Below are 12,487 nucleotides of genomic sequence, written 5' to 3' on the forward strand. Positions count from 1 at the left end.
AACTCAAGACAGCGTAAGCACAATTATTCCAGATATTACAGGTTCCGACAAGTAAAGAATTTTTATAGTCCTGCCACAAATAAGCTATATATTGATTATTGACCATTTGTGACATGCTATAACGAGCAAAAATTTAAAAAAACTAATAGGTAGGTTTAAAATTAATAAATACAAATGTATTCTGACAGTGAATGAGTTAATTATGCTTTCTATTTGCAAAATTCCTCAACCTTAACGCAAAATAAGAAAAAAAATGAATTTTTAAGAAATTTGCGGGATTTCCCGGGATAAGAAAAATTTCCCGGGATATTTCCCGGGTTAAAAAAACAACCGGGATCCCGGGATCCCGGAATCCCGTTTGAGAAACCCTACTAGAGAGAGAATGAAGACTGTGGCGGAACTTTTGGGATGTTAGAAAAATGGGGAACTGGGCTCTATTGCAAAACAGAAAATGATGAAGACGTTTATAGTGATGGAATTTGTCAGAAAATTGAATAAGTTAATTGTTTAAATTTCGGTTAATTATAAAATTCTCAAGTGTTCTTCTTAATGATACTCCAATAGAAATTACTATTTATATATACTTGAATATATACTTAATAAACTTGTTTTACTGTAACTTAAATACTTGTTCTTATTAATGTTCAAATTTTGGAAAGAATTAAAAGAATAAAAATTAAATTCTGGGCTATTTTTTAATTTATCAGATAAGGATTCTCTATATAGTAATTTGTAATAAGATTTTCTCTTTGAAGAAGTACAGTAGAACCCCTCTAATCCGTCACCTTTGGGACAGGGGGTATGGTCGGAACGCAAAAAAGGTCGGATTATCAGAAAAAAGTAAAATAAGCAATCTTCCCATTTGTCCAGTCTTTGTAGCACTGCTAATTTTTCATTTAATGAAAGAGTAACGTGTTTACGTTTCACTCCTGACATGTTGAAAACACAGAAAACTGTACATGTACACACAATGTAAAACATATACTGTAACGAACACAGAAAAACACCACGGACGGTGAGTCACCGACGAGTCGGGACAAGTTTCTCGACTCCGACCACGGTCGGATTAACCAGAGTGACGGACTAGCCGAGGGCGGACTAGAGGGATTCTACTGTAAATCATTCTAGTTGGCAAGTGTGTACTAGTGTTCGCTGACAGTACTATAAACATTGCTCTATGGTTTGACTGACGATCAGGATGGCTTGCGTGTAGTGTTTTTCGGGTTTTCTTCTCATGTTAAACAAGTAACTAGAGGATATTTTGACATAGAATGCTCTCGAGAGAGGCACATCTTCCTGGCAGATTACCCATATGTTGCATTACCTTATTTTATCTTTTTAATCCAATGCAGTTAATGTATGTATTGAAGAGGTAAACCCCATAAGATGTCATGAATTCAAGTAATTCCTAATATTTCTTATTAATCTCTGTAGAATAATAAGGCATTTGTTAATAGCTCGATCATCGGTTCCAAACAATTTATAACTTTAAAATATCTATGAGAAATATGCAATTCACTTATCAACGATAGCGACCAGAGAAATCTCTTCCTACATTTTCCAAGTGGATCCCAATTTCTACCAGAAATTTCATTATCGTTCTACGAAAGTTTTAAAAATGTAATTAAAATTTTTCATGAAATTTGATTAATTTTATTAATAAATTTAATTAAAAATTAATAATTACCTGTCCGCAAATACGACAGCATTTACAAGCATCAATTACTGTACCAGAAGGGCATTCTTTTTCTCTGGTAGCATTCATACGTTCCACACATTTTGCATTTTGAATTAGCGCTAATCATGAATATAATTTTGAATTAAAAACAACATTTTAATATAATAAAAATTAATTTATTTATACTCAGTACAAAAATATGGCCAAATAAAACTGAATGAAGATCAATTTATTCATTTTTCTAGAATAAATATACATGATGTATCTAAAATGTTCAATAAATATTAGGCTATTTTGAATGCAATGCATGCGTTATGATCGAGCACATGCATGGACATCCTGGGACATATCTAAAAGTGTTTCCTAGCACAGTCTATGTGAGAAGGGGCATCAAAGGGCAATGTAACAACAGCATAACATGGCAGCACTGAACAGTTTGTCGAAGCGCCTCCAAAGCGTATTGTCAGAGTTCTACGAGACCAGAAAATGGAATTTTCTGCACAACAACGCGCTTCTCACTGTGCGATCTTGTGTGCTAGTTATTGACTCAGTATGGTGTGACTGGATTATCTGCCGTATTACCCCCCGCCTCTGCCTACAGACTTCTTTTTTGTTTCAGAGATCTTCAGAGATATCAGCAAAACATAATCCCTTAATATCTCAAAAACGTTATCAATTGATCACATTTAACTGACATCCCTGCAATTCAGGCCCGTGTGACAGCAGTTTTTAAGGTGATTCCCATATAAGACTTTTCCAACTGTTTCCAGAAGCTTTACGAATATTGTCAAAAATGTGTTGTGCCTCATGAAGAGTACTTTAAAGCCCAATTAAAGTAATTCCTATGTATCTTATGTTTTATTGCTTTTACTCTAACATTCACCGAACTTTTTAGACGCATCAAAAATTTGTTTAAGCCTGTAAAATATTTTTACCGCTTATTTTAAATTAATAATTTTTTACAATAAAAAGGTTTGTACTTAATTGCTAAAATTAGTAATCCAGATTGTGAATTTAAGTTGGTATCTTATCTTTCATATGGTTAATCTGAATTATTTCTTATTTTAAAAATTGAAAGAAAATCCTTTAAAAGTATATGAATAACATGATTCACTTACATGAATGACATCTTGTAATCATCAGATTGTAATCATTAGGTAAATCAACAAGCTAAAATGTGTCTGTCATTGATGTACTCTACGTGATGGTTTTACAGAGCAATAACTGGGCATCTGAAGAATTATCTTCAACAAAATAACTTTTTGAGAACATTTTTAAAGTTATTCACATGATTAACAAATCTCCAATGAGAGGTCACGACTATATTAATGTTTTTAAAATGTGTTTTAATATTAGTCCCGCCAATTATGTGAATGTTCAATGAAGTATATACTTATACAAGATTGCTCTTTATTTTTTAAATGAAAATTCTCAGGCTTCATGGAGGTATTTTTCTCTAAATTAATTTTATTGATACTATTCTAAACTCAAATATTAGCAACAATTCTTAATTTATCTTCTTCTTCTTAATGTGCCTTATCCAGTCCCCGGACTTTGGCGATCACTATGGCTTCACGATCTTTCGCAGTCTAAAGAAATCTCCAATTTTTTGTATACCAGTCCATTCTTTGATGTTCTTTAGCCATGATGTCTGCCTTCTACCAGCACTTCATTTCTGTTCAATCTTTTCTTTCAGTATCAGCTGGAGAAGGCGGTATTTTTCTCCGTGTAACACATGGTCAAGGTAGGCAATTTTGCGACACTTTATGTTAGTGATTAGCGATCTCTTAAAATTTACTCTTCGTAAGACTTCGTCGTTTCTTATTAAGACAGTCCATCGTATTCGAAGCATCCTACGGAGGATCCACATTTCAAAAGCCTCCAGCCGATTTATTGTGTTCTTTTTTAGATTCCAACTTTCGACACCATATAATAGAACCGACCAGATGTAGCATTTCGCCATCCGTTGTCTTAGTCTGAGATTGGGATTGTCATTGCAAAAGAGAGCTCTCATTTTTTTTAAAGTAAGCACGAGCTGTTTCAATTCTGCATTTAACTTCAGTATCAGAGTCCATGTTGGATGTGATCATACTTCCTAGGTATTTAAAATGATTGCTCCTTTCTATCGGGCGTCTTCATGTTGATCCCGACTTAACACCATAAATTTGATCTTGCTGACATTAATGTTAAGACTTGAGTCTTTTCCAGTTTCATTGATTTTGTTCACTAGCTGTTGTTGTCCATCTATGGTGTCGCACATGATAAGCGTATCATCCGCATATCTTATTGTATTTAGAACAACTCCATTAACTTTAATGTCCAGCTCTACTCCTTCAAATGCTTCTTTGTAAATCCTATCTGAATATAAGTTAAATAAAAGGGGTGAGAGGACGCATTCCTGTCGGACTTCACGTTGTATGTTGATAGTTCTCGTTTACAGGTTGTCTATACGGACTTCGGCTATTTGGTCCCAGTATAAGTTTTTGATGATTCGAATGTCTTCGATGTCCAGCTGCAGCTAAAAAAGCATATCGATCAGTTTGTCATGCCGCACTCTGTCAAATGCTTTCTCGAAATCGATAAAGCAGGCGAAAATTTCTTTTCTCTGATCTCGGCATTTTTGTAGTAGCACATTTGTACAGAACAAGGCTTCTCGCGTTCCAAATGCCTTTCTAAGGGTGCGACTATGCAGACGCGAGCGAGTGAGAATATCTGGCGAGAAGAGGCGAGACGCGATAAATATCAAACCCTTTCAGATATGTGCGAGAACCAGAAATTCGCTCTCGCCAGCGATATTTCTCGGTTCTCGCTTGTGCATGGCTTTCCTTTGCGACAACTATATCGCAACCTCTCGCTCGCTACTAAATTCGCGTCTGCATAGTCGCACCCTAAATCCCATCTGCCTGCTATCAAGATCAAATTCACATTTTAAGCGGATTCTGGTGTGAATCACTCTTAGCAAGACCTTTAAGAGATGACTCATCAAACCAATCAGACGGTAATCGCTGCACTTTTTGCGGTTAGTCTTTTTTGATGTTGTGATAAATGTTGATGTTAATCAATCCTCCGGTATTGTTCCTGTGTTATAGATGAGTTTAAATAGCTTTATAACTCGTTCTATGTTATCCTCTGTTATAAGCTTAATGATTTCAATGGGGATCTCATCTGGCCCAGTGGTTTTTTATTTTGAGTAATAGAAATTGCATTCAAGACTTCTTCTTTTAGTATTTCGGGACCATTGTTACAGTCGTCATCACTTGCTTTGGACGCTCTATTGTCACGAAAAAGCTCGTTTACTGTATATGTTTCCCAGATTTCTTTGATTTCTTCTTCACGTGTGATAGCTGGTTTGCTGAGCTAAACAGTGTGTGAGATGGTCTCTTTCTGTATATTCCAGCTATCTCTCTTACTTTTTTGTTCATTTGGAAGCTATCATGTTTCTTGTCAAGTTCTTCCATTTCTTCACGTTTATCTTTCATCCATCTTTCTTTCGCCAGCTTTATCTCCTTCTTAATAGTTTTGTTAAGCTTTTGGTATTCTTCCCTATTATTTTTCACGATTCCTCGTTTCTCCATCAGATCTAAGATGTTTATGTTCATCCATCTTTTCTGGCTTTTTCTCGTTTCAGGTTTCAGGTATTTAGTAGCTACTTTTCGCAGATTATCCTGTAGCTCATTCCATAAAGATGAAACACTATCATTGGTGTCTTTTATTGCAGAAAGTTCATGGTTAATGTCCTGTTGTACTTGTTGCTTTATTTGTTCATTCCAAGTTTTGAGATGTCTTATTTTTGTTTTGTTGCTTTAAGTTTTAGTTTCAGATCAGCTATTAATGGGACATGATCAGAACCGATGTCAGCACCGGGATAGGTTGTTACCCGTTTTATAATGTTCTTGAAACGTTTATTGATCAGAATATAGTCAATTTGATTTCTTATGGGAGTACCATTATTGTCTTCGGTGGGAGATATCCATGTGTAAAGCCGTCTCTTGGGGAGTTTGAACCAAGTGTTCGCAATTACCATTTCTCTTTCTTGACAGAACTCATAGAGTCTATCTCCTGTTTGGTTACTTATTCCAAGACCGTGCTCTCCAACAAGGTCTGATCGCTTTCCTTCTCCGATCTTAGCATTGTAATCTCCCATAACTAGCGTTATTTCATCGGATTTTGTTTTGCTTATGACCTTACCGATCGTATCATAAAGAGCCTCTACCCGTTCATCGTATTTTTTGTCAACTGTTGGAGCATATAACTGGATGATGTTGATTTTGAAGGGATAACTAGGAGCATTACACGGTCTATTATTGAAAGGAAGTTAGTGACATATTTATTATATTCAGATGAAACAAATATTCCAACCCCATTAAGATGGTGTCGGTCGTGGGAATCACTTCCAGAATAGTAGAGTGCCATGTTCATTTTGGCACTTTCCGGAGTCTGACCAACTTAGTTCGCTTATGCCAAGTATATTTACTTTGAGTCTTTGCGCTTTTTTGATGACGTTTGCAAATTTCCCACTCGCATCAACACTCCTAACATTCCATGTGGCGATACGAAGTTTAGATTTTACTATGTTAAACCGAGAGATTCTTCGCACCCCTGTCCATTCACGGGCTGCCCGGGACTGGGAGCCGTTGTTTGTGTTTTTTTTTCCTGGGAACAATTCACTGGGGTAGTTTCCCGTTGCCTTCCCCGCTCCTCACATGGAATACAAACACTGCTGGTCACCGCTCATTCTGAGACAGGCGTGACTATTGTTAGTTTTAGTCCGCCCGGAGTGTTTTATTTCCTCCGTACCACCCATATCTGGGAGGCCTTCCCCTATCCGCCACCTGGGGAGTCCCCCATCAATAATTTAAAAAACACTAACTAATTCCTTCTTAAAGTGTATTATTTTTCTTTATTATTTATCATTCAATAATTACATAATTGTTTTAGTTTCAGATCAGAACCGATGTCAGCACCGGGATAGGTTGTTACCTGTTTTATAATGTTCCTGAAACGTTTATTGATCAGAATATAGTCAATTTGATTTCTTATGGGAGTACCATTATTGTCTTCGATGGGAGATATCCATGTGTAAAGCCGTCTCTTGGGGAGTTTGAACCAAGTGTTCGCAATTACCATTTCTCTTTCTTGACAGAACTCATAGAGTCTATCTCCTGTTTGGTTACTTATTCCAAGACCGTGCTCTCCAACAAGGTCTGATCGCTTTCCTTCTCCGATCTTAGCATTGTAATCTCCCATAACTAGCGTTATTTCATCGGATTTTGTTTTGCTTATGATCTTACCGATCGTATCATAAAGAGCCTCTACCCGTTCATCGTATTTTTTGTCAACTGTTGGAGCATATAACTGGATGATGTTGATTTTGAAGGGATAACTAGGAGCATTACACGGTCTATTATTGAAACGAAGTTAGTGACATATTTATTATATTCAGATGAAACAAATATTCCAACCCCATTAATGTGGTGTCGGTCGTGGTAATTACTTCCAGAATAGTAGAGTGCCATGTTCATTTTGGCACTTTTCGGAGTCTGGCCAACTTAGTTCGCTTATGCCAAGTATATTTACTTTGAGTCTTTGCGCTTTTTTGATGACGTTTGCAAATTTCCCACTCGCATAAAGCACTCCTAACATTCCATGTGGCGATACGAAGTTTAGATTTTACTATGTTGAACCGAGAGATTCTTCGCACCCCTGCCCATTCACGGGCTGTCCGGGACTGGGAGCCGTTGTTTGTGTTTTTTTTCCATAGTAATATCCTGGGAACAATTCACTGGAGTAGTTTCCCGTTGCCTTCCCCGCTCCTCACATGGAGTACAAACGCTGCTGGTCACAGCTCATTCTGAGACAGGCGTGACTATTGTTAGTTTTAGTCCGCCCCGAGTATTTCATTTCCTCGGTACCACCCATATCTGGGAGGCCTTCCCCTATCCGCCACCTGGGGAGTCCCCCATCAATAATTTAAAAAACACTAACTAATTCCTTCTTAAAGTGTATTATTTTTCTTTATTATTTATCATTCAATAATTACATAATTGTTTTAGTTTCAGATCAGAACCGATGTCAGCACCGGGATAGGTTGTTACCTGTTTTATAATGTTCCTGAAACGTTTATTGATCAGAATATAGTCAATTTGATTTCTTATGGGAGTACCATTATTGTCTTCGATGGGAGATATCCATGTGTAAAGCCGTCTCTTGGGGAGTTTGAACCAAGTGTTCGCAATTACCATTTCTCTTTCTTGACAGAACTCATAGAGTCTATCTCCTGTTTGGTTACTTATTCCAAGACCGTGCTCTCCAACAAGGTCTGATCGCTTTCCTTCTCCGATCTTAGCATTGTAATCTCCCATAACTAGCGTTATTTCATCGGATTTTGTTTTGCTTATGATCTTACCGATCGTATCATAAAGAGCCTCTACCCGTTCATCGTATTTTTTGTCAACTGTTGGAGCATATAACTGGATGATGTTGATTTTGAAGGGATAACTTTGAAGGGATAACTAGGAGCATTACACGGTCTATTATTGAAACGAAGTTAGTGACATATTTATTATATTCAGATGAAACAAATATTCCAACCCCATTAATATGGTGTCGGTCGTGGGAATCACTTCCAGAATAGTAGAGTGCCATGTTCATTTTGGCACTTTCCGGAGTCTGACCAACTTAGTTCGCTTATGCCAAGTATATTTACTTTGAGTCTTTGCGCTTTTTTGATGACGTTTGCAAATTTCCCACTCGCATCAACACTCCTAACATTCCATGTGGCGATACGAAGTTTAGATTTTACTATGTTAAACCGAGAGATTCTTCGCACCCCTGTCCATTCACGGGCTGCCCGGGACTGGGAGCCGTTGTTTGTGTTTTTTTTTCCTGGGAACAATTCACTGGGGTAGTTTCCCGTTGCCTTCCCCGCTCCTCACATGGAATACAAACACTGCTGGTCACCGCTCATTCTGAGACAGGCGTGACTATTGTTAGTTTTAGTCCGCCCGGAGTGTTTTATTTCCTCCGTACCACCCATATCTGGGAGGCCTTCCCCTATCCGCCACCTGGGGAGTCCCCCATCAATAATTTAAAAAACACTAACTATTCCTTCTTAAAGTGTATTATTTTTCTTTATTATTTATCATTCAATAATTACATAATTGTAAACACCAAATGAGTATTAATTACAAATAGAAACAGAATAAATTTTTCCATATTCATGTCGAAATTCTGTGTTAATTTATTAATTTTTAAATATTTTTTAAATTAATTTAAAAGTTATTTGTTAATTAATTTTTTAAAAATAGAATTAAGCCTTTTTACAGGTGCTAGCATTGTCAGATGATGTGCTGTCTGGCTTGCAGACAAGATTTCTTCCACATTTTCCATAATTTCGATAACCTCCTCCACATCGTTGATTTAGTGTCTAATAAATAAAAAATATATATAATTAATTAAATTTTTAAAAAATAAAAAAAAGTAATTATAATTAAAAAATAATTAATACTTTTCCACAGACAAGACAGCAATTACACTTATCGAGCACAAGACCAGCAGGACAATCGCTGTCTCTCTTTTTTTGACAATGGTTTTTATCACATCTTGGACATTTACGTGTTTCCACACTGTATATAATTAAACATATTTTTAGAGAAAGCATAATTTATGTATATTTTAACGAAGAAACAACATAAAATTACCATAACAAAAGTCCAGCACAGAAGAAAATGCATAAGACAATCCTACTCATCTTTCTGCAATGATACGTTACTTGTATACTTATGCTTTAATTTTGCTTCTTAAAATATAATTTTTATACGTGAAATTAATTATAAATTAAGCTCACAATTAAAAATATACTGTATGTACTGTACATCTCTAGTTTAATTTTTCTATTATTAACAATGTCTTATAATTCTAACCTCATCAGCAAATCCTATAAATTTAACCATATGAATAATCTCTTCTAATTAATATTACTGTTGCTATAGTTATAAGCTATTTAATTATATCCTTATGGATNTTTTAATTAATTAACAAGGTAATGCACGCCAACCAGTGAATAAAACTGTGAACACTGGTTGATCGTAGGTTCATCCCTTGCCAACAGATGGGTCACATGAAGTTTAGCTGGTTTCTTCACGTTTATAACACCTAAATAAGGACCAGTTTCCTGTAGAAAGTCCTCCTGGGAGGCACCTCCTCGGCAGATCGCCCACGTGTCGCATTGTCGTATGCAAACAAACCATGGAATGTATACATCATTAAGACTTTAGGTGTTGAAAAATGATATGTAGGCCTATATATAAAGTATAGTAAAATTCTTTAGAGGACACTATTAATAATAACGAATAATATATTGAATGTCACAATTATAAGTGACAAGAATCACTGAAGTGAAGATGAAACCTTGACATTCACACAAAAGTATTATTGTCTTCAAGAATAATATTCTTTATCTGTTTAACAATACGATTTTGACAGTTTGACAAGGATAAAATTCCCATTTCTGTTAAAAAATTTCTTATAAATACCCTCTTTCTCCATCGAAAATGTCTAAACACGTCAACGTCATCATCTAAATGGCTTCTAGATTAAGCATCTTCATTGTACTTCTCTCGGGTTTGTTGGAGTAAGTAACTTCCTCAGTTATCTATTAATATAGGCCCTATACGTGTTAATTCCTAAAAAATTAATTAAAAACTAAATTATTTTAAGTGTTGGGAGAACATTGACTTGTATACCCTGTGAAGAAGCAACGTGCATTAATAAAACTGAAGAAGAATGTCCAGTTGGTACAGTTTATAACACGTGTGGATGCTGTAAAGTCTGCGCTAAGGTGAGCCACAAAACAACCATAAACATAGATTTTTACATAATATTTTTAACATTGAACATTGAACGTGTGGTTCCAGAATGTCGGTGAAGTATGTGATGGACCTTATAAAGTGTATGGTCAGTGTGGAAGAGGTCTGATATGCGTCAAACCATCCCCACCTCCTGGAATTGATAGCTTTCTACATTATTTTAATATTGAAGGTATCTGTCAAGTAAACAATGAAACACTTTAAAAATATATATTTTTTAATTTTAATAAAAGTCAAATTTTATATAACTGTTTGTTTTATTAGTAAAATAAAAAATAATTATGTTTATGCGGTCCATTAGTGGTCGAGTGGATAAAACACTAATAGTTGATCACGTGTTCGCGCCTGTCACGTGGAGGTTTCCGGATTTTCTTCACGTGTTTATAAAATATAATCTATGTGAGTAACATTGAAATATATACATGTATAAATGCATGCTAATACTCACACATATCACAAGTACATCCCTTCAGGTGGTGTTTTGTGTGAGACCTTTTACTCCTAAATATGTGTATCCTGTTCATTATAACGCTTAAAAATTGGTAGAAATTTTTAAAAACTAACCTTTTGCATACTTGGAGGAGAATCAGGGTCCAAATTCGATTCAAATACCCATTTACAACCGATAGTATGGATAGAAGCATTGATACTACGTATCTAATTTCAATGTTAATGCTGCATTGAGTCACGTTTTTGCTTGTAATAGGTTTAATTATGACTGGTCATATGATCTCGTGTTAACTAATCAATGAATCTTCGTGTACGATGTACAAATGTACGCGTAGTTTAGGAAATTAATTTAAATTTTACAATTTTTAGAATTAACAGCTTTAATTTTATAAAGATTGAGCGTAATCTTTAAATTTAAAACAAATATTTACACACTTCCTGGATTATGTTTAAAAATATATTCAAATTAGGTTAAACCTCATGAAATTTTCGTGATATTTTGAAGAAAAAATATGGTTTATTTCTTCTAAAAATGTATTTGTTTTTCATGTATGCAGCGATTTTTCAAAACGGCGGAGGGTCATTTTACGATTCAAAATGGCGGCTTACTCACAAAAATAGCGGAGATAATTCACTTTTCCAAACATATTACTTTGATTTTCCTTAATATAAGCTAAAATGTTTTCTTAAAATTATAAACAATTGCTATTTTAATGTAAATAAGATATTAATATATAAATGTGCTTTAAAATATTACTACATAGAGAGTTTTAATGTTTTAAAGCTCCGTAAAAGAATTTAAACGGGCTATGTTAAATAAATCTATAACATATATAAAAACTTTTTCGAATAAATGTAATTTTTAAAACACTTAAATTGTGAAAAAAATTACAAATAAATCTACGTCATCATTTGTTATGGCAACGCACACCATTTCGAACTGTAAAGAAAATATAAGGGTTAATCACCGTAGGGTTATTAAACAGAGGCTCTGTGTAGAAAGAAGTGTTAGGCCAAATGTAACCAAATTTGGCTTGTATACTTTCCTGATCATAAAATTTCTATTATGCAAATAAAAAGTATAGTTTTAAAATTTCCCGATAGGCGAAAGTTTGGCGCTAATGTCGAAATAATTTATATCTATACTAATATTATAAAGAGGTAATGTTTGTAAGTACAGTATGTATGTATGTATGTAAGTTTCTTTGCAGCAGGTAATCTCCGAAACTACTTATCCGATTTCAAAAATTCTTTCACCAATATTTAGAATGGCACCTCAGGGTGGACATAGGCTGTATATTATTCCGTTAAACATTCATATAAATTAAAATATATAATCTAGGCTGAGGCTTTTATGTCCAACAGATGGCGCTACGAGTACGACGCCCTAAGTTTGCTTTTCTGTGAGGCATTACACTTTTCTGTGAAAATGAACTAAAGCAGATCATCTTCTATCTATCTATATAAATAAAAATGTAATGTTCGTTTGTTC

The 12,487-nt window shown here is 35.0% G+C and overlaps 3 protein-coding genes across 3 annotated transcripts; 1 reads left to right on the forward strand and 2 right to left on the reverse strand.

The window, feature by feature from the left end:
• Positions 1–5,462: 5,462 nt before the first annotated feature.
• On the reverse strand, positions 5,463–6,217 carry LOC111633939 (craniofacial development protein 2-like). Its single transcript, XM_023378593.1, has 2 exons — positions 6,153–6,217; positions 5,463–5,976 (listed from the first exon to the last, which is right to left on the reverse strand). The coding sequence occupies exons 1-2, from the start codon at positions 6,215–6,217 to the stop codon at positions 5,463–5,465; spliced, it is 579 nt and encodes a 192-aa protein (XP_023234361.1).
• A 2,703-nt stretch (positions 6,218–8,920) lies between these two features.
• LOC111633930 (insulin-like growth factor-binding protein-related protein 1) lies at positions 8,921–9,489 on the reverse strand. Its single transcript, XM_023378586.1, has 3 exons — positions 9,379–9,489; positions 9,186–9,303; positions 8,921–9,104 (listed from the first exon to the last, which is right to left on the reverse strand). Exons 1-3 carry the CDS (start codon positions 9,426–9,428, stop codon positions 8,988–8,990), a joined length of 285 nt encoding a protein of 94 aa, XP_023234354.1. The 5' UTR covers positions 9,429–9,489; the 3' UTR covers positions 8,921–8,987.
• A 736-nt stretch (positions 9,490–10,225) lies between these two features.
• On the forward strand, positions 10,226–10,774 carry LOC111633931 (venom protein 302-like). Its single transcript, XM_023378587.1, has 3 exons — positions 10,226–10,310; positions 10,397–10,517; positions 10,594–10,774. The coding sequence occupies exons 1-3, from the start codon at positions 10,261–10,263 to the stop codon at positions 10,747–10,749; spliced, it is 327 nt and encodes a 108-aa protein (XP_023234355.1). The 5' UTR covers positions 10,226–10,260; the 3' UTR covers positions 10,750–10,774.
• The last annotated feature ends 1,713 nt before the right edge of the window (positions 10,775–12,487 follow it).

This window comes from Centruroides sculpturatus, unplaced genomic scaffold (assembly GCF_000671375.1).
Source record: "Centruroides sculpturatus isolate CEXI.00-Female unplaced genomic scaffold, Cexi_2.0 scaffold858, whole genome shotgun sequence".
NCBI lineage: Eukaryota > Metazoa > Arthropoda > Arachnida > Scorpiones > Buthidae > Centruroides > Centruroides sculpturatus.